A 21,687-nucleotide genomic window follows, 5' to 3' on the forward strand; every position below is an offset into this window, starting at 1 on the left:
CCCTGTTTTGGTGTCACTGCAATTTCTGAGTTGATCCGACAGCTTCAGCTGTACAAACAGATCGGCCTCGTCTACCCTCTGCGATGGCCCCACCAAGAGGGGAACGAGAGAGAGCAGACAGGCCGAGTCTGCGCCGCCTCTCCTTGGCTCTGGGGGGGCCAGGAGGCCTGCCTGCAGAGTGGTCCCTGACCTTGGCCCAGTGTCGCAATCCCCGGAGTCCTCCTGGCCCCTGCCAGCCAGGGAGCACTCCCCTGCCTGGGCGTGGTGCTGCTAGCTCGGTTCTGTTCCGGGTATCCGTGTGTCTGGAGGTGACTTCTGCAGGGAGCCGTGGGCTGGGCCCCACAGTTTCGCCCTGAGCCCGTCTCCAGCTGAGCCCTCTTTGTAGAAGTGGCTGGCTGTGAGTTCTAGGCTGCCAGTCACCTGGGTGTCCTGAGCGACTTCTGTATGGAGGACAGGGCTGGGTGGGGGCAGAGTCCTTGGCTGGCAGCTCGGAAGCGCCCCTATGGGAACAGAGTTCCCCACGGGCAGCCGGGGAGGTCTGCAGAGGAAGAATGTGGGACTCAAGGGGTGTAGGCTGATCTCAGGGAGCACTGGTGTGGTGTGAGAGATCACTGGATTTCTGGTGCTGTCTGTTCACTGGGCTGTGGGACTGGAGATTGCCCAGGGTCAGGGCTAGGCCTGCTCCTGGCTCTGGACAGTTGATGCTGCTGGGCCAGAGCCTCTGTCCCCAGCCAGGGACCCAGCAACTGGACTTGGTGGGCACCTTGCCTTTCCTCTATCTCTTTGGAAAAATAGAAACTTTGTTTCTTAAGATACAAAAAAAAAAAAAAAAAAAAAACAGGGCATGATGGCACACAGATCTGTAATCCCAGTACTTGTCAGACTGACACAGGAGGATGCAGGTTTGAGGTCAGCCTCAGCAACTTAACAAGACCCCTAAGCAATTTAGTGAGACCCTATTTCAAAACAAAAAGGGCCCCATGACTCAGAGGCAGAATATCCCTGGGTTCAATCCCTAGTACCAAAACAAAACAAAAACAGGCCAAGGCTTTTGAAGCGAGCCTTGTTGAAGAAGGAAGAATATGGGTGATTCCCTCAGTGAGCATAAATATTTTAAAATGAATTTCCTCCCCTATCCTCCACCACGCCCCGCCCCCAGCAGATTGCACACGGGCCTGGCTGGGCCCTGCTCTGAGATGCTGCGCCCGCTGTGGCCTGTGTCTGTGGTCCCTCTGCATGTGGCCACTGGCTGGCTGAGGAGTGTCTGGCCTCAGACTGGCATCAACTTCCCTTGGCTGGCAGTGGTGACCACAAATAGTACCCTTGCTCCTGGAGGAGGGGGTGTGGGGAGGAGCCCAGGGGTGGCTAGAAGGATCTGGCTCTGTGGGAAGCGTCAGGTTGGCCTGACTTCTTCCCTGAAGACAGGCAGGCTGGCGGGCTCTGCAGCTAAGCTCTGTTCCACCCCTGTCCAGAACCTGATTGCTATATTTGAGGTGTCAACCCCAGGATCAAATTCTGCAGCACACCCAGGGAGGCTGCCTCCTGTGTTGTTGCCAGGGTGACAGTTGTCATGGAGACGGGGACTGGGGGCCTCAGCCCTGGTGGCTGCCGCATGCTTTGACAGGGGCAGGGTAACCCGAGCAGGTGCCCTCCATTGAGAGGCCTCAGTGGCAGGAAAGCGGGCCACGGCTTCACACAGCGAGGAAGGAGATGAAAGGTGGCGGCGGCGGCACCACACAGCTGCCCGTTCAGTCCCCCGCGTCGTCCTGCTCGGGGCTGAGCACGCCGCCTGGGTGGGCAGCGTTCATCAGCGCTGGGAAATCTCCCGCCAGCGTTTCCTCCGGTCTTTTTTTCTGTCCCTCCCTCCATCCTGCCCTCCTGGTTTTAAGTGTGTCATGTGCTTATTATAACCTTGACGGTGTCCCACATTCTAAAGAAGCGGAGCGGAGCCTCGGTGGCCATTTCGCCCTCTGTGCCTCGTGTCCAGCAGATCTCACACTGCAGCCACGGAGCCTGTCCTCCCCTGTGATCTGCGGCTCGTTCGCTCCAGGGGAGCTCTCAGACCTCCTGGTTTTCATTTCTAGTACAACTCACTCTTTTTTTTTTTTCTTTTGTATTGCCGAATTGAACCCAGGGGCATTCTACCTCAGAGCTATAACTCCAATCTCTCTCTTTTTTTTTCTTTTTTTTTTTTTTTTTTGCAATACTGGGGATGGAACCCAGGGGTATTCTATCTGCAAGCTACACCCCAAGCCCTATTTTTAATCTTTCTGTCTTTCTTTTTTTGTGGGTCTGGGGATGGAATTCAGGGGCATTCGACCTCCGAGCTACACCCCCTGCCCTATTTTTGATTCTTTATTTTGAAACAGGGTCTCACTAAGTTGCAAAAGGCCTCACTAAGTAGCTGAGACAGTCCACGAACCTCGATCCTCCAGTCTCAGCCTCCCAAATGCTGGGATTACAAGTGTGCTATTTGTTTTTTGTTTTGGTCTGTGTGTGTGTGTGTGTGTGTGTGTGTGTGTGTGTGTGTTTTGGTGGTACTGGGGTTCCTGGAAACCCTTCTACCTCAGGGCTACACTCCAAGACCTATTTTATACATTTTAATTTTTTATTTGGAAACAGGGTCTCTTAAGCCAGCAAGGCTGGCTTCGAACCAGCGCAATCCTCCTGTCTCCGCCTCCCAAGTGCAGGGATGACAAGCGTGCGCCACCATGCCCGGCTTTATTCTTTATTTTTTTAAACAGAGTCTCACTGAGTTGTAAAGGGCTTCACTAAGTAGCTGAGGCTGTCTGAGAACCGTGATCCTCCAGTCTCAGCCTCCCGAATGCTGGGATTACAAGCGTGCGCCACCATGCCTGGCTCCAGTCTCCCTTTTTAAATTTTTTATTTTGAAACAGAGTCTTACTAGGTTGCTGGGGCTGCCCTCAAACCTGTGATCCTCCTGTCTCAGCTTCCTAAGAACCAGGGGTGTACCACCATACCCGGCTTGACTATATAAATGTGTGTGTATATGTATATGTGTGTGTGTGTGTGTGTGTGTGTGTGTGTATTTAAAATCCATTATTCCTGTTCCTTGCTGTGTGCACAACTATAGCCCATTCCAACCTACCCAACCTGCACGCTGTTCCAGCTCTTGTCTCAGTTGACTGGTCCGAGGCCATATTCTCCTCCCTTCCAGGGCTGTCTATTAAGTTTTTTTTTTTTTTTTGGTGGTACTGGGGTTCCTGGAAGCCCTTCTACCTCTGGGCTACACTCCCAGACCTATTTTTACATTTTTATTTGGAAACAGGGTCTCCTAAGCCAGCGTGCGCAGCTGGCTTTGAACCTACGCCATCCTCCTGTCTCTGCCTCCCAAGCGCGGGGATTACAAGCGTGCGCCACCATGCCCAGCTGTCTATTAAGTTTTTTTAAATTTTTTTTTATTGGTGCATTGTAGTCATATATCTTAATGGGACGCAAGATGGTGGGGACATACATGCACACACCGCCCAGTTAGCCCTTGCCCAGCTCCCACCCCGTTCCCTGCCCTCCTGATTACTAAGTTGGCTGGGTGCTGCGCACTGGACACCTGCATCACTCCCGCTCTGCGTCCACTCTGGGAATGGCTCTGCCTGCGGCTCCCGCTGGTTCATGCTCCACCTGTGACACTGACTCCGCCCTCACGGTGTGGTCGAAAGCAAAGACCGGAGAGGCCCACGGCAGGCATCTGGGCTTTTATTCTGCGATGCTTCTTCATGTCCAGAACGCTGCCTGTTCAACTCCACCCTCAGCTCCTGGAGACCCAGGCTCCGCTGGCATCTGTGCGTCACTCTGGGACCTGCCCCAGCCAGTGAGCTGGACCGGGGGGACCGCCACACAGCCCCTTCCTCGGAGCCCACGTCCTCCACGACCCAGTGTCCATTCACTATATTTTGTCCAGTTTCTTTCTGGTTTGTCCAGTGTCAACCCAAAGTTAGTTCTTCTCTCGTGCCTGGAGCGGGTTTCTCTGTGCCAGGGAGGACATGATGCCTGCCAGCTCCCAAGTGGCACCTGGTGACTCTCTCTTTCTCTCTCAGGGCATCAAGCCAGCCAGCTTCGAGAAAGTGCATGACCCTGAAATCAAGGAGATCATTGGGGAGTGCATCTGCAAGAATAAGGAGGAAAGGTGAGTCCCGGGGCCGTGCTGGGCACGGGGTGTTTCTCCAGCTGAAATCAATCCAGCTGGCGCTTCGAGCCGCATTCCGGGTGAGGAGAACTTCCCAGGCCAGACGGGCTGGGCCGGGCCATCTCGACACCAGGCCAGCGAGGCCAGGTGGGCAGTGCTTAGCCCCACATCCTTCTCTGCCATCTGAGAGCACATTCCTGCCCCATCCTGCAGTGTGCAAGTGCCAGGGCCTCCCTCGGCCCTTCTTTTCTTTTTCTCTCTTTGTCCCTAGAAGTTTTACACTTTTCTAGGATCTTAGTGGATGCCTCCATGCCTGGGCCCCCCAGGTTCGCCTTGGCCTGCCCTCTCTTCTTAACTCCAGGCTGTAAAGTTTACACAACTCGCTGTCCAACCCATCTGTACGCAGCATGTCTACCTCAATCACCCCGCAAGGCCAGCTCCCCATCTCTGCAGGTTGGACAGCCAGAAAGTTGGGGTGCCTCTTCAGCTTTCTTCTGCCCAAACTAACTGGGTTGCACCCACCCACCCAGTAAAGAGGAAGGGGCTGACGCTCAGACCCACACAGTGTCTCTGCAGACGGGGTGCCCGGGAAGCCAGACACGGCGCTGTGCCGTGGGGGCCCCTGTGGGAGGATGGCGCAGGGTCAGCGCTTGGAGATGCTTGATGGGCGGCCCAGCCTGTAGCGTGCCAGATGGCTGCTCCCTGGGGAGCACCTTCTTCAGCGGGGGCCTGGCCTGGCCCCTTCCTCACCTCGCGGCCTGGCCCCTGCTCGGCTCCAACAGACTCCTCCTCCTACAGGGCACCTCTGCGGACCTTGCCACTGCAGGGAGGCCCGAGACCCGAGGGTGGGAGAGTGGAGGGGTGGCTTCTGCCTGGGATTCCACCCAGAGCCAGGTCTCTCTTGCGAATGGCATCTGTAATCCCAGTACTTGGGAGGCCGAGACGGGGGGGATTTTAGGTTTAAAGCCAACTCACTGATGTTCTCAGCAACTTAGAAGATCCTGTTTCAAAATATTTAAAAACAAACATGATTCGGGAAGATCGGCTCAGATCTTATGTGTTAATTCCCTCTCATCGTCTTGGAATTGAGGAACGCTATTGGGTGCTGCTTTTGGGGCAAAGCCAGCCGCGGGTAGTGAAGTGAGAGCCGCGTCCAGCACGGCAGCGTCCGTGCTGAGGTGTGCTGCTGGGCTCGCACGGCCCCTGGAAGCCTGGGGGATGGAGGCCTATTGTGCTGAGCTGCCGCCCTGGGCGGCTGTCCCCCAGGTACGAGATCAAGGACCTGCTGAGCCATGCCTTCTTTGCGGAGGACACGGGCGTCCGGGTGGAGCTGGCGGAGGAGGACCATGGCAGGAAGTCCACCATCGCCCTCCGGCTCTGGGTGGAAGATCCCAAAAAGCTGAAGGGCAAGCCCAAGGACAACGGTGCCATTGAGTTCACCTTCGACCTGGAGAAGGAGACCCCGGACGAGGTGGCCCAGGAAATGGTAATGCCCATGCGTGTGTCTGCAGCCTGCCGTGCCGGTAACGGGGCTCAGAGAGGCTGTGGGCCAGTCTGGGTGCAGGTTAGGGACCACGTGGCTTCTCAAGGTGGGAAGGTGTCCAGAAGGGGTTCTTCCAGCAGGGCTGAGCCACACTGGCCGGGGCTGGGGGTGTGGGCAGCACGTGAGGGAGGGTCTGGGGCCTGTGAACCGTGGGGGAGCCTTGCTCGCCCTGGCCGAGCTCCTGCCAGTTTGTTCCAGTGTGGTGCCTTTGAGTTTGGGGTCTTTGCATCTTCTTTCTGGGGGAGGAACTCTGTGGGGTTGTTGGTACTTTCCACCTGGATGGTGCGGGGAGGGCTGGGCCCTTTCCTTCTCTCCTGCCCCACCCCGCCCCACCTGTCTCTGCCTGTGGGCGAGGAGGGAGTCTGGGCTCCACGGGAGTGACTCCTGTCTGCCTAGGGTGTTGGGCTGTGCTGGGCCTCAGGAGTGAGCCTGGAGCCTGCTCCAGGGTCAGGGACGGAGCCAACCAGCACCGATGGGGAAAGGCGCAGTCTAGGCAGGCCCAGGTGAGAGCAGGGTCCATGCTGCCTGCAGGTAGTGAGGAGAGGTAATAATTGTGCAGGGTGCATGGTGGGGGCTGAGGGGCGGGACCCTTTCTAGACCTTCAAGTGCTGGGCTAAACCATTCTGACTTAGTTCTCTAGGACGACACTGTCCCAGATGGCAGCCCCAACACACATGTGGCTACTGAGATTTAATTAGTTTAATTAAAATGTACAGCACTTCAAGTACCTACTGCCGCAGAGGGCTACTGGCTCATGTCTTGAACAACACAGAATCTCTGCCATCACCGTGCCCCGTCAGGGGCACAGCCTTTGGCCAAAGCGGGTTAAGGGGGCTCTGTGGACAGGAGAAGGGGGTCACAGCCTGGCCAGGTTAGGGCTTGTTTGCTGGGCCCTGTGGGCACTCGATGCCCCCAGAGGCACAAACACGGAGCCTTGACTGGGGAGGGCCTGTGTAGGACCCAGAGACGGACAGATGTCTGCGATGTAAGTGACGAAAATGAACCAATTTAGACATCATTCTGGTCAGCATTCTTGCAGCTATAATCTAAAAGATTGACCATGCAACTTAGAGGAAAGATTTATTTTCTTGCAGTTTGGGGCTCAGTCCACGTGAGGCTGGGGACCTCGGATCACAGGACATGGTGGTGGTGGGAAGCGGAGGGGAGGAGGGGAGCACAGGGGCTGAGCTCTCACATCATGGAGGCTGGGAGCCAGAGCGAGCAGGGAGAGGAGGAAACATTGTTCTAATCCCCAAGGCCACACCCAGGGACCCACCTCCAGCCACACCCTACTGGCCTGGGTCACCACCCAAGTAAATCTATTCCAATGAATTTATCTACTGCTGCTATTACAACCCTAAGACTCAATACATCAGCTCCAACATTAATAAATGAGCTCCTTAGGGGGCATTTTATATCTAACTATAACAGACATAAACAGATGGACGAGAAGGACATGAGCGGCAGGGAAGTCATCGCGGGGCAGGCCCCACGGTCAGGAGTCCACAAAGACCTCTGGTGCTGTGGGTCTAAACTGCAGATTAGAAAAGACTAAAAAATAGGTCTGGGGTGTAGCTCGGAGGTAGAATGCCCCTGGGTAAATAAATAAATAAATAAATAAATAATCAAGCCACTCAGATTTTGTGGGAAAATGGAGCAGTAGCTTGGCGTGGGTGCCATCAGCTTGGCCTTTTTTTTTTTTTTTTGCCACAAAGGTGTCTGTCCCTTTTTCCCTTTTAATTCCTTTTTTTTTTTTTTTTTTTTGGTGGTGGTACTGGGGTTCCTGGGCTACACTCCCCGACCTATTTTATATTTTTATTTGGAAACAGGGTCTCTTAAGCCAGCGAGGCTGGCTTCGAACCTGCGTGATCCTGCTGTCTCTGCCTCCCTAGTGCGGGATTACAAGTGTGTACCACCACGCCTGGCCTTTTTAATTCCTTTTAAAATAAGCTTCTCACTGAACATAGCCCATCTGTTGAGAATGTCCATAAGTCATGGGTGCCCCGAATTGGAAAAGCGGCTGTACCCCTGAATGGGGTTAGGAAGGCGGTTGGGGGCACCCTGCGGGGCTGAGTGCTGTGGTCACCCCAGCTCCACGAGGCTCCGATGGAGACGCTGCCTCGCAGTGGCACCATGGCGGGAGTGTGGGCCCCAGGAGCTCCTGCTCATCCACCCGAGGGCGATTCCTCTCACCCCTCAGTGGGCACATGTGCAGGAGGAGTCTAGGTCATGCATGGAGGTCAGGCTCCTGCAGCCTTGAGGCAGGGAGGGGAGTGGGTGGGATGGAGTTGTCCTGGGCTATTGCTCAGGCTGAAGGGCTGTGCTAAGTTAAGGGCTGTGGGGTGAGCTAAGGTCCTGCTGGGAGCATGCCTCATGCCGTAGCTGCAGCTGCAGGCTAGGGTGCTCCTGGTGCACCAGGGCCAGGAGCAAAGAGACACCTCCCGGACGGCTCCGCCTACCCCCTGACGATGGCTGAGATCACAGTGAGGGTGGGTGATGTCCCACTTTGGGATGGAGCCCAGCCTAGTATTCTGGGGGAACTGGCCACCCTATCCCTCTCAGATGCTGTGAGTGGCCACCTGTGTCCCTGAACCAGCCCACCCCACCTGGCTCACCTCTGGTCACATCCGTTGCTGTGTTTAGATCTGAGGGGACCTGTTAACTCTGGGCTTCCTGGAGCCCGCCATGCTGCGGTCTGCGCCAACCATATGTGGTACACAGAGGCATGTGTTCAGTATGGCCAGGCAGAGTCACTACGCACCTGGTTCAAGGGATCGCACGCATAGCCATCCGTGTCTCCAGGAGCTCCTTGCTGCTCACCAATGCAACAGAGCTGTCCCCCAGGCTGGCGTGGGGGCACACACTTGTAATCACAATACTTGGGAGGCGGAGACAGGAGGATCGCAGGTTCAAGGCCAGCCTCAGCCACTTAGGTCCTCAGCAACTTAGATCCTATCTCAAAATAAAAAAATAAAAGGGTTAGACTGGGGGTGTAGCATACAGGTAGAATACAACCTAGGTTCAATTCCCAGCACCACCAAACAAGTAAATGAAAAAATAAAAAGGAGGTGCAGAAGTTAATTTTGTTTCTTTTACAAACTTGTCCGTTGCCTGTTTGTCCTGAGAGACTTGGAATAGAGCCTTGGCCCTGCGATCCTCCTGTCTTAGCCTCCCAAGCCTGCGATTGCATGCGTGCACCAACACATTCACACGCCTGCTTCCCTGAGTCTGCTGTGTCACATTCGAGCCAGGGCATTTAGTCACAGTCCCCGTTCCTGTCACCCACAGCCCGACAGAGTCTCCCTGAAAGGCCAGGACTGTGTCTGTTCCGTGTGAGGGATTCGGGAGTCAGGTGCCGCAAGACAGCCTGGCATGAGAGGGGACGCCAGGCTCAGCACAGAGGCTCAGGGTGGGCCGTGCACCCCGAGAACCCAGCAAGTGCATCCTGAATGCCTGGGCCCTGGCCAGACCTCAGCCCCCGGCTTGGCTTGGATTCCCTTGTAGAAGGGCCATGCCCCAGCCCAGATGGGCCGGGCCTTCCTCCCCGGCTCTGCACCTCCCTCCTGCTGCTCTTCCAAGTAGAGAGCACTGTGGATGGAGCCGGCACCTCAGCTGGTCGCTGGACTCGCAGGCCATGCCCCTGTGTCAGTCCCAGGGGGACCTGGCCCAGGACCTCTCCTCCCCCTCCGTCTCCTAATACGCCCTCCCATCATGAGACATGCAGTCCGTGAAGTAGCTCGACCCTGCACAGGGGCGCAGGTGTCCAGGATCCCAGAACATCCTTGACACCTCACACTCGTGTAAGGGGCTGCCCGCATACGGCACACTGCTCCCAGGGAGGGGTTAAAGGCAAGACTCCAGGGACAGGGACCCCAGAGGCGACTCTGAGTCCCCCATGGGCATCTCCAGGAGGGGAGAGGATGAAGAGCAGAGAGAGGCCAAGGGAGGGTGGGCCTTGCGGGGTCCCGGGCAGCCTTTGGCCTGCAGCGACCTCCAGGAGGCCCCTGAGTGTGGGTAAGCTCTCCAGCCACCCTTCCTGGACCTTTAGAACTCTCAGTAATGGGACATGCCACACAAGGCCCAGAACATGGCCGCATCCTTCCCCACTGGGGGTGGTAAATAGCAGTGTCTTGAGAGGAGAGAAAGGCCGGGCCACACAGAGGTGGCATGACCAATAGGCTCCAGCTGTGGTGGTACAGAAGAGACCACCAGGGGTGAGTTATTTGTTCTGGCAGCTTCCAGCCAGGTGGGCTGTGCATGCACAGAGGCGGGCCGTCTGCCCGGTATGACCCAAGCTTCCCTGGGACTCCCCTGGCACCTGCCCCAGGCCTCAGCAAGCAGGTGGCCCCAGCTGCGGGGGCTGCCACTCTACCCACACTGGTATCCCTCAGGCCCGTCGCTCTTCAGCCCCTGTGAAGGGCCTGCGGTTGGAGCCTGGGGTCCCTGACAACAGCCATTCCTGCCCTGAGCCTGGCCCCTCCACCAGAGCAGATGGCCCGCTCCCCGGGAGCTGTCTTCCCAGGTGGGCCGGGGCCGTCCAGCTTCCCAGTACTTATTTCTCTGCCTCCAAGGATGCAGCCCAGTGCTCTCTATTCAGCAGGCGTTCCTCCACGGATGAGCTGCCTACTGCTTCCTAACAGATGACCCCAAATATCGTGTTTGAAATGTTCTAGCCAGCACGGCCCCCAGGTCGGAGTTCAGGAGGCTCAGAACCCCTGTGAGCACAGGCGGGCTAGCCAGGGCTGTGGGCTCAGCCCCGACTGGCTCTCATAGTAGGGGATCCCAGTCACCTGCTGGGGGCACTCTGCAGGGAGCAGCTTATGACGGGGCTTCACCTGGAGAGGGAGGGAGACCATCCCACCCACGGCCCTCCATACTGGCAGGGCAGCGGTCCCACAGTACCCACAGTGGCGCGCGCGCGCGCACACACACACACACACACACACACACACACTTAGCTGAAGCCTGTTTCAGCGTGACTCCCAATTCGCCCCGAAGCTGGGTGATCACTGGTGAGCTGGCCGTCACATGCTGAGCGGGACCACCTGCGGGGTTCCTGAGGAGAGCCCCCCACCCCAGTGCAGGCAGTACAGGCGTGTGGGGACAGCCCGTCCTCACACTGACGACACACTGCCTTTGCAGATCGACTCTGGCTTCTTCCACGAGAGCGACGTGAAGATTGTGGCCAAGTCCATCCGCGACCGCGTGGCACTAATCCAGTGGCGGCGTGAGCGGATCTGGCCGGCGCTGCAGTCCCAGGAGCCCAAGGATTCGGGCAGTCCTGACAAGGCCAGGGTTCCGCCCGTGCCCCTGCAGGTCCAGGTGACCTACCACGCGCAGGCCGGCCAGCCTGGGCCGCCAGAGTCGGACGAGCCCGAGGCCGACCCGCACCTCCTGCCGCCCACGCTGCCAACCAGCGCCACCTCCCTGGCCTGTGAGTATGAGGAGCGGGGCCTGCTGCCAGCATGCCCCAGCGCCCCATGGGGGCCACCTGGAGGGCAAAGCCCAAGTCCCTTCTTAGGGGCCCCGGGCTTGCGCTCTGCGCTGTCCTCCTGTAGCCGGGCGTCGCTCCTCCCTGCTGGTGGTCCCGGGCTCCGACTTGAACCGTGGCTTGCTTTCCGTGGGGCCCCCGGGCACATCGTGATATTGGGAAGAGAGTACGTCCCGGGGCAGTGGGGCTGGCAGAGCCACCAAGTCCTTGAGTGTGAGGGTGGTAGGTGGGGTGCAGGGAGGTAGGCTCTCCCTTGCCTCCCAGCGAACCATGACCAGAAAGCTCCCTGGGCGTCCAGCTTCGCAGGCCAGGGGAGTTAAACTCGCCCTGCCCGGGGGTTCCAGCGAAGGAGGACAGTCCCCGCTTTCTGGGGGGATGTAGGGTGGGCAAGGTGCTGTCACCCACTCCCCAGCAGGGACGTCTGTGAGTGCTGCCATGTGGCTCAGGGTGTTGGCCACCAGGATTATCCATCCCTGATGTCTCTGTTTCGGTGGGGTAATCTTTGAGATCTTTGTACGTCTTCAAGGGGACGTTACCAATGAATCGGGAGTCACTTTATCACTTTAGATCAGGCTTCAACTAATACTTCTGTGTGTGCGCGTGTGTGTGTTTCTGAGGACGAACCCAGGGATGTCCCATACCCCAGCCCTATTTTATTTTTTTACTTAGAAACAGAGTCTTGCTAAATTCCTGCATGCTGGCCTCAAACCTGCAATCCTCCTGTGTCAGCCTCCCAGGTACTGGGACTGTAGATGCATGCCATTGCTCCTGTCTTATTTTTAGGACCATTTGAGAGGATCTGGTGTATTTCTGCATGGTAGGCAGAAAGCCGCTCTGTGTTTCTGTCAGTGCCTAACAGCTCAGCAGTGAGCCCGGCCCGCTGTGTGAACCAGCCGAAACAGACGGTAGCCCAGCCCTGCCCAGGCCGGTACTCGGGGCCGTTCTTGCAGAAACACTGAAACTCTGTTTAATTTCCTTAATACACACATCCTCGTTTTCCACAGTTGCTGTTTAAGCAGAGGCCCAGCCAGCCCTTCAGCCACTGTTCCATTTGCTGATAAATCTAAAAAGCTAATTAAAGACCACAGGGGTTTTTTTGTGTGTGGGTGTGGAGAAAATTTCTCATCTGACACACCACCCACACTTTAGGGCTGCAGTTGTTGGTTAAGTCATTCATAGGATGGGAAATAAAAGACCTCCATTTGTTTGTTTGTGTGTTGTACTGGGGATGGACCCCAGGAGGATTCTGCCTCTGAGCTGCACCCTCAGTCCTACTTGATTTTATTTTGAAAGAGGGTCTTGCTAGGTCGATGAGTCTCACCCCTTGCGGAGGCTGTCCTCAAACCTGTGATTCCCCCGTTTCAGCCTCCCACGTACTGAGATGACAGGTGTGTGCCACCACGCCCAGCCACCATAATTTCTTTTCAAAAGGTGGTATTCAGGATATAGAACTAAAAATGTCCAAAAAGGTACCTACTAAGTTACTTAACGGCCCTCCCAGAGGCGGAGAAGCTACATATTTATTAAGTGCCCTTCCAGAGATATTCTACACACGTAACCCAGCATCCACAGGTGGGCACACATACATGTGCTGACACAGGCAGACACGTACAAGTGTGTATGCACAGACACGTACTCTCATCTGTATACACATATGCACAGAGTGCTTGAGTGCACACAGACATATGCACACCCCACACACGCACATGGCCACGTGTACACACAAACAGGCGCACACCACCCTGCTCAGACACATGTGTGCACACGTGTGAATAAGTGGGCACCCTCCCATGTGTATGTATATGCTCACATGTGAACACGTGCCCGCATGTGCTTATGAGCATACTTGTGTACTTCATATGTCTGCCCTCTGTTCTGCGGATGGCACCCCTCTAATGCCCTTCTGCTCTCTGTTCTGCGGATGGCACCCTCTAATGCCCTTCTGCCCTCTGCTCCGGGCCGTGCTGTCTTCATTCGCCCATCTGGTCATAGAATGCCCACAGGGCCGGCCGTGCTGGGCCTCGAGGGGAGCTGATGGGGCTTTCTAAAGGTAAAGACCCGGCCAGGCGTGGTGGCGCACGCTTGTGATCCCAGCATTCGGGAGGCTGAGACCGGAGGATCATGGTTCGCGGACAGCCTCAGCTACTTAGTGAGGCCGTTGTAACTCAGTGAGACCCTGTTTCCAAATAAAGAATAAAAAATGCCGGGCGTGGTGGCGCACGCTTGTAATCCCTGCGCTTGGGAGGCAGAGACAGGAGGATCGCGCAGGTTCGAAGCCAGCCGCGCGCGCTGGCTTAGGAGACCCTGTTTCCAAATAAAAATGCAAAAATAGGTCTGGGAGTGTAGCCCGGAGGTAGAAGGGCTTCCACGAACCCCAGTACCACCAAAAAAAAAAAACAAAAAAGAATTAAAAAAAAAAGCTGGGAGTATAGCTCAGAGGCAGAATGCTCCTGGATTCCATTCCCAGTACTGAAAAAAAATAAAAGCAATGACTCAAGTCATAAACAGTCCCCTCTGCATCTAGAATGCTTCAGAGCGGGTGGACGCCGCTCTCCTGGAAACTATTCGGGCCGCGAGTGCCGCTGTCTCTTCTCTCCCTTCCTAAGAGAAAATGACCATTAGTGAGTGCCCCGTCGGCTCGCTAAAACCCAGAGTGGCTTGCTAGTGGGCATGTGCCCAATTAAACCTCAGTGGTCCTTCTGTCTTCCTAGTTAAAATAGGTCCTGACCACCCCGGGGGAAGTTGTCTTCAGGCCAAGCCAACAGACTCGCCCTTAGCGTTGCTGACGCTGCTGGTGGGCCTGGTTGCTGTGGTTGTTGTCATTGCTGGTGGCCTGCACCCGGAGGTGGCCAGGCCTGAGGTTCCTGTGGTTCTTGGCGTTGGGACGCAGGGACCCCCAGGGCCGTCCAGCAGGCTGCGGCGTCGACTGCTCCCCCGCACATCTTGGTGAGATGTGCTCCTGGGCCATGGGGCTCCTGGCCCTGCTTGGGCAGCTCTGTCTGCTGTGTCCAGGGTTGACCAGACCGTGTCAGCCAGACCCAGGTGAAGGCAGCCTCTGGGGCCGTGCTCGCTCCGCGCTGGCCTGTGCCTTCTGCATGGCGGGCACGACCTCCCTTTAGGGGCTGGGGCATATCTAGCCCATTTTCCAAGCAGGTTGGAGAGGGACTGTGACCCCTTTGCCACGTGTGAAAGTGTTTGGAGTCTGAGCACTTACAAAACACAGAGACGGTTTCCATTCACGAGGGAAACGCCAGCTCTTCTTACCGGTGCCGTTGCTTCATTCAGCGCCCAAGCCCCCTCCTGCCTCTAAGAGGACAGGTGCACCGAGGTCTGCGTCCAGGAAGGGGCGGGGACCAGAGCTCTCTGCTTGGCAGGAGGGTCAGTGAGGGCCAGGGAGATGTGCCAGGCCACACCTGGCCAGGGCTGCAGGAACAGCCCCTCCCCACAGTGCTCCGGGGCAGTTGATTGTTTAAACAATTGCATGTATTAAGAATTTTTTTTTTTTTTTTTAGTACTAGAGGTTGAACCTAGAGATAGTCTACCTCTGAGATATACCCCGGCCCTTTTGAGTTTTTATTTTGAAACAGGGTCTCCTTAAGTTGCCGAGGCTGGCCTTGAACCTGCAATCCTCCCATCTCAGCCCCTCAAGTACTTGGATAACAGGCGGGCGCCACCAGGCCCAGCTGACTTGCGTATATTATTTGTGTAACCCAGAAAAACAGGACAGCCTTTGTGTTGCAGAAGAGAATGCATGGACAAGCCACCGCCTCCGCGTACGGTGCCGTGGTGGGGGGGGGTAGGATTTGGAGGCGTCCCCGCTAAGCCCTGCCTTTCCTCCCCAGCGGACAGCACCTTTGACAGCGGCCAGGGCTCCACGGTGTACTCAGACTCGCAGAGCAGCCAGCAGAGCGTGTTGCTGGGCTCCCTCGTGGACGCCGCCGCACCCTTGGCCCCGTGCGTGTGCAGCCCCCCTGTGAGCGAGGGGCCCGGCCTGCCACACAGTCTGCCTTCGCTGGGAGCCTTCCAGCCAGCCGCCGCCACCGTGAGTCCGAGGGCCTCCCTGCCTGCCTCTTGGCCTCCTGGCCCCGGGTCCTGGGCGCTCAGAGTCTGCGAGGGCTGTCCGGGCCTTGCTGACGGTGGTCAGTTCCTGGCCATGCTGGCCCAGGGGACCCCTGCTGAAGTGGCCCATGGAGAGCCCCATCTTTGCTAAGAGCTACGAAAGCAGAGGCTAACTAGCCTGGGCGTTTCTGATTATAGAGACCCACCGGACAGGAAATAAACACTCAGGAAACAGGCTCAAGTGTAGGGCGCTGTGATAAGACCCACTGGGCCCCACTTGGGGCAGACGGTAACAGTGCTAGCATGACATGCACCTGGGTGACCCCACTGGGAATAGAGCTGATTTTTCTTTTCATTATGGGATCGAACTCAGGGTGCATCTACCTCTAAGCTACACTCCTAGCCCTGTTTTTTTATTCTTAATTTTTTTTCCGGTACTGGGGATGGAACCCAGGGGCATTCTACCTCCAATCTATACCTCCAGCCCTATATTTTATTCTTTATTTTGAAACAGGGTCTCACGAGTTGCAAAAGGCCTCACTTAAGTAGGTGAGGCTGTCCTCGAACTACGATCCTCCTGTCTCAGCCTCCCAATGCTGGGATTACAAGCGTGTGCCACCACGCCCAGCTATATCCTTAATTTTAAAATAGGGTCTCACTAAGTTGCAGACGGCCTAAGTTGCTGAGGCTGGCTGTGAACCTGTCTCAGCCTCCTAAATACTGGGATTATAATAACATGCGCCACCACACCCGGCATCCTGGAGCTGTTTAAAGGACTCACGTTATGCCGGGCGTGGTGGCGCACCCTTGTAATCCCCGCGCTTGGGAGGCAGAGACAGGAGGATCGCGCAGGTTCGAAGCCAGCCGCGCGCGCTGGCTTAGGAGACCCTGTTTCCAAATAAAAATGTAAAAATAGGCCTGGGAGTGTAGCCCAGAGGTAGAAGGGCTTCCAGGAACCCCAGTACCGCCAAAAAAATAAAATAAAAAAATAAAGGACTCACGTGTATAAGGAAACTTTTTTTTTTTGGGGGGGGGTTACTGGAGGTTGAACCCAACGGTGTTCTACCCCCAGACCTATTTTATTTTTTGAGTCAGGGGTATTGGAAACAGGCATGTCCGGAACGTTATTTCAGTCTCAGAGATGACAGGAATTCACCATTTGCAGTAATAAAACCCTAACTTTGACCTCAGCAGCCAACCTCCCATGACGCCCCGCAGTGTCTGGCTCACCTCCCTCAGGGCAGCAGCCTCCCATGATGCCCCGCAGTGCCTGGCTCACCTCCCTCAGGGCAGCAGCCTCCCATGATGCCCCGCAGTGCCTGGCTCACCTCCCTCAGGGCGGCAGCAGTTGAGGCAAGGGGAAGGTTTTTAGTGAGAGCCTTTGGAGGAGGCGGGGTGAGCCTCGGGCAGTGAGGATGCTCTGAGGCGACCTGTAAGACCCGGGAGAGCCGGAGGTGGGGTCACACTGGGTGTTGACTGTTTCATTTTGAATTTTTATTTATTTATTTGGTACTGAGGATTGAACTTAGGGATGTTCTACATCCCCATTTTATTTTTTATTTTGGAAACAGAGCCCTGCTAAGTTGCCAAGGCTGTCCTTGAACCTATAATCCTCCCGTCTCAGCCTCCCAGGCACTGCGATCACAGGAGTGCCCGCCACTCCGGCATGTTCTGAACGTTTTCGCATTGAAGCAAGCAGATTGCAGTTTCATTTAAGAAAAGGCTGCAGGCTCCGGGTCTGGTCATGCACGCCTCGAGCCTCAGCACTTGCGAGGCTGAGACAGGAGGATCGCAGGTTTGAGGCCAGCCTCAGCAACCTAGCAAGGCCCTCGGTGTCTTAGGGAGACCCTATTTTAGTAGAAAAAGGGCTGGAGGTGTTGCTTAGAGCTAGAACACCCCTGGGTTCAATCACTGGGACCAAAAGGGGGGCTGCCTGCTGCTCCAGAGGGTGGTTCCTGTGAGGACTGGCGGAGCTGGGCTGAGTCGGATGTCCCACCCAGCCCCCAGCCCGTCCTGTCCCCTTTAGGACTTCGCATGGCCGTAGGATACGCTGCTGGCCACGTCCCTGCTAGGCTGTGTGTCTGCGTGTCCTTGGGGCCCTGAGTGAGGTCACAGCTGTGGACCTGGGCCCGAGCTCTTTGTCCGGCTCCCTTTCTCTTGCTGCAGGGGCAGCTTAGGTGAACGGGGCTTTTCCGGGGAGGATTGCTATCCCCCTGGGAGGCAGCGCAGGAGAACAGAGAGGAGGAGGAAGGCAGGGCTCCAGGCCCAGGGGCTGCCCGCTCTCCAAGGCCACTGGGCTCCGTGGCTTCAGATCAGTCCAGAGTTGAGGCTCTGGATCCCAAACACACCTCCTCTTCCCACCGCATCCCCCACCGCCCTGCACAAGCATTGCCCAGGAAAGGTGCAGCTGGGGCTGGCAGCTCAGAAGGCTGCCTTTGCGTTGTCCAGAGAAGCCGAGGGGGTGGGTGTGCAGAGGAGCGGGCGCCGGGAGCGCTGCCCCAGAAGCCAGGACTCGCACCCTGGGCTCGCGCTCTTTGTAGCCCACCTCCTTCTCATATTCAGCTCATCAGGATTGCAGGCTGTCTCTGCATAATAAGGACTTTCAGAATGAAATGAAACATAAGACAGTTATTGTGTCCTTATTACAGTAGCAGTTACGTGCAGGCACGCTGCACACAGTACAGTCACCAGCCATTCCTTAATTCTGCCACCCCCGCTCGGTGGCCGGCCACTGGCTGGGCAGCTGCCATCCAGTGGGCACCCGGCTTCTCGCCCCCGGACTGAGCCTCAGAGGCTCCCGCGGGCCGCCCTGCGGCCTGCACCCCATGGCTCCAGCGCCAGGCCGCGAGCCCTGTCTGAATCCTCCACACCAATCCTCTTGCTCTGAGTCCTGCAGATGCCACGCTTCTCCCAGCCATCCACAGCTCTTCAGTACTGTGAATGACACCGTGGGGCACCGTGCCCGGCTTCTGCTGAGTCAGTCACCTTCCTGGGGACAGGGTGCCCCGTGGGCCCGGGGCACAGGGATGGGAGAGGGGGCAGCCGCTGAGTGTGGCCTGCACTCTCCACAGCCCGGCCTGTCAGTGGGCTCCATCCCGCCCCCCGCCCACCCTCCACTCCTCCAGCAGCGCTTCCCAGAGCCCGCGATGAGCTTCGCCCCGGTGCTGCCGCCGCCCGGCACCCCCCTGGCCATGGGCCCAGGCCAGCCAGCACCCCTGGCCCACCAGGTGAGTGTGGCGCTTCCTGATGCCCCCACCCCGGGGCCTGGAAGCAGCTGGTGGGGCCTGTGAGCCTGCAGCCCCTTGCGCACACTCAGCTTGGTTCCCAGGGCCTATGATTTGGGTGGGGGGCATGTTCTCTGTGGTGGGGGGTTCAGGTCTGCAGCTTGTAACATGGGGTCTGCACACAGAAGGCTCTGCTTATGCCGCAGGTTTCTACCGGGCCAGCTGGGATCTGGTCATGGTGAATGTGTGCATGCATAGATGTTCAAGTGTGTGTGTGTGTGTGTGTGTGTGTGTGTGTGTGTGTGTGTGTGTATGTATGTGTGTGTGTACAGAAGCTTGTGTGTGAGCACCTGTGTATGCAAATCTGTGCATGCCTGTAGAGCGTGCGTGTAAGTGAGCGTGCCTGGGTGTGCGAGCGTGCATGCAGGAGCTGAGTGGGTTTCTGGTGTGTCCCCTTCTCTCTCTCCAGCCATCACCCCTGCCACAGGTCCTGGCTCCGCAGCCCCTGGGCGCCATGCAGCCCGTGCCGCCACACCTGCCTCCGTACCTGGCTCCAGCCCCCCAGGTGGTGGCCCCCACCCAGCTGAAGCCCCTCCAGATGGCTCAGCCGCCCCTGCAGCCGCTCACTCAAGTCCCTCCGCAGGTAGCTCTGGGCCACCATCTGGTAGCCTGGGACCCGCTGCCCCCCCGGGGGAACTCGGGCCAGTGGGTGCGTGTGACGTGGGGTGCTAGGCTGGAGACAGGTCACCAGGACAGACCTGGCGTGTGGAGGCCACGGGCGGCCTTGCCCTCTGCTGGCCTCAGGCCTCAGTTGCACACTGTCAGGCCTTCCCCCTCGCCTGAGCTGCCTCTGGACTGTGAGTGGCAGGTATGGGGTCCCTTGGGGAGTGGGAGGCCCCTCTCCCCGCACACGCCCAGGCCCAGGTGTTTGCAGGATGGGGAAAGGTTGAGTCCCAGGTCTAGGATGGCGCTGCATATGGCTGTTCCACGGGCACAGAAAGCAGGCAGGTGTACTCCGGTGGTGGGAGGGTGGGGAACGGCTTCCATTCTGAAGGCGATGGGTTCCCAGGGTGAGGAGCTGTCCTGCGATTCGTGTCCCCCGCCCAAGATTCTTTGCACCAGCCACCACCCTCTGACCGGGCCGTGCCCTTGTGACACCCCTAGTTGGCTAGAGGGCTGCTTTAGTGATCCTCCTGCTTAGTGGTGGTGATGGGATTTAGCTGCTTTTCTAGTCAACAGAGCTTGTGGTGGAACATGCCTGTAGTCCCAGCGCCTGGGAAGCTAAGAAATGAGGGTCACAGGTTTGAGACCAGCCTCAGCAGCTCAGCGAGACCCTATTTCAAAATAAAAAATAAAAAATAGGGCCAGGGGTGTAGGTCGGAGGTAGAATGCCCCTGGGTTCCATCCCCGGTATCAAAATATTAAAATAAAATAATAAATTTAAAAGTGTATAAAAGGCTGGGGTTGTGGCTTGGAGATTCAATCTCCAGTCCCCAAACAGAACAAATTGAGGTCAATTTGTGCACCTTTGCCGCCTTATGATCTTACAAAGGTGCATGTCACGTGGCACTCAAGGGCACACCCAAGGAAGCGCTGTTCTAGACAGCCGTTAGCTGCTGCAGGCTGAGTCCCCAAGGTCAGACCTGCTGTCAGCCGTGGGGGCCAAGGAAGCGGTCCCCTGCGAACCATCCAAGAAGTGAGGTTTCGGCTGGAGTTTGTACAGGTTGAGGCAGCAGGCTGATGTGATCCCGATGTTTGGAGCTAGTCTGGTGGCCCTGATGGTGTCAGCCCTTCTGAGTGTCCCCCGCTCCCTTGGCGCGCCCATGTGGGCGCAGGAAGTTCCCTTGGGGCCAGAGCGGAGGCTGCCAGTGTCCTTTGCTATCGGAAGAGTTCCACAGGCTGGTGTTTCCCATTCCAGTGGAGTTATGTTTGGATTCCCTCAAAGGCAGCTGCACAGGGCCCTGAGAGGCAGAGTCCTCTCCCTGGGCCCACCGTCCCAGCCAGCTGGGGGGAGGGTTCCTGGCGGCCGCAACTCACACACAGCTGTCTCTTTCAGATGCCTCCCCTGCCTGTGGCTCCCCCCATCACGCCCATGGCGGGGATCGACAGCCTCCCCCAGGCCCTCACTGACCTCCCAGCTGCAAACGTGGCTCCCGGGCCGCCACCTCAGTACTTCTCTCCCGCGGTCATCTTGCCAAGTCTCACCACCCCCCTGCCTGCGTCCCCGGCCCTGCCTCTGCAAGCCGGGGCAACCATGGCTGTGCCGTGCCAGACCATAGTGCCAAACGCGCCGACCGCCATCCCGCTGCTGGCTGTGGCTCCCCAGGGCGTGGCCGCGGTGTCCATCCACCCTGCAGTGGCCCAGCTCCCGGCGCAGCTCCCGGCGCCGGCGGTATACCCCGCGGCCTTCCCCCATCTGGCGCCTGGAGACATCCCGCCTTCGCCCCTGCATACGGTGCAGAGCTTACGGGCCACCCCTCCACAGCCGCCGGCGCTCCAGCCCGGCATTGTCCACCTGCCGGAGCACGCTGCTCCAGCGGCTGCACCCGGGAGCCAGGTAATGCACCCGCGGGCCTGTCTCGGTGCCTGAGCGCTCAGACCCAGGTTCAGGGGAGTCTATGGCTAGGGATACCTATTCACTGAGCCACACTCCCCTCTGGGCCAGTGGGGTGAGGAGGCACTCCGCCCTGGGCCTGCGGAAGCCAGCAGACAGCGTGGTCAGCTGGTGAGGCCCCTGCCTGGAGGTGGCCACCTGCTGCCGTTCGCCCCAGGCCCCCCACCTTGACAGTCCCCCGGCCTTCCTCAGGCCCTCTACACACGCCAAGGCTTACATCCCCCTGTGGCTGCTTCCTCCCAGGACAACTTGTCAGAGTGAGAAAGGGTACACACCCTCATCTTAGAAAACTAGGCAGAGGGAGGCGTGGGGCCTGGGGGCTGTGGCCAGACAGTGGGCAGGACGAGACGGTGGGCAGGATGGGACCATGCTGGCCTGGTGCCACCTGGGATGCTGTGGTGCACAGCGCTGCCCGCCCGGCCCACTGTGTCCTGGGTGGCTCCACAGGCTGTCCAGCATGCTTGCTTGGGCGTTTTAGGGCTGTTCTGCTCAAATCCAAGTGCGGGGAAGAGCTGACAGGGACACCGCCCACCTGGGCACCCTCACCAGGCAGCACTCCACGGTGGAGCCCCACCTGGGCACCTCCCTCTCCAGGGCATCCTGACCTAGGTA

The 21,687-nt window shown here is 57.6% G+C and overlaps 1 protein-coding gene across 1 annotated transcript in view; it reads left to right on the forward strand.

Annotated features, from left to right (window-relative positions):
- Positions 1 to 21,687, forward strand: part of WNK2 (WNK lysine deficient protein kinase 2) — a gene marked incomplete at both ends in the record, with an annotated part of 105,894 nt that overhangs the window by 43,803 nt on the left and 40,404 nt on the right. Inside the window, 7 exons of the mRNA XM_080709037.1 lie at positions 4,056 to 4,144; positions 5,411 to 5,630; positions 10,830 to 11,121; positions 15,021 to 15,220; positions 18,309 to 18,464; positions 18,913 to 19,104; positions 20,518 to 21,018. Coding sequence (XP_080565163.1) covers positions 4,056 to 4,144; positions 5,411 to 5,630; positions 10,830 to 11,121; positions 15,021 to 15,220; positions 18,309 to 18,464; positions 18,913 to 19,104; positions 20,518 to 21,018 — 1,650 coding nt within the window. The remainder of the gene's footprint in view (positions 1 to 4,055; positions 4,145 to 5,410; positions 5,631 to 10,829; positions 11,122 to 15,020; positions 15,221 to 18,308; positions 18,465 to 18,912; positions 19,105 to 20,517; positions 21,019 to 21,687) is intronic.

Source organism: Muscardinus avellanarius (genome assembly GCF_963383645.1).
Source record: "Muscardinus avellanarius genome assembly, chromosome: 13".
Taxonomy (NCBI): domain Eukaryota; kingdom Metazoa; phylum Chordata; class Mammalia; order Rodentia; family Gliridae; genus Muscardinus; species Muscardinus avellanarius.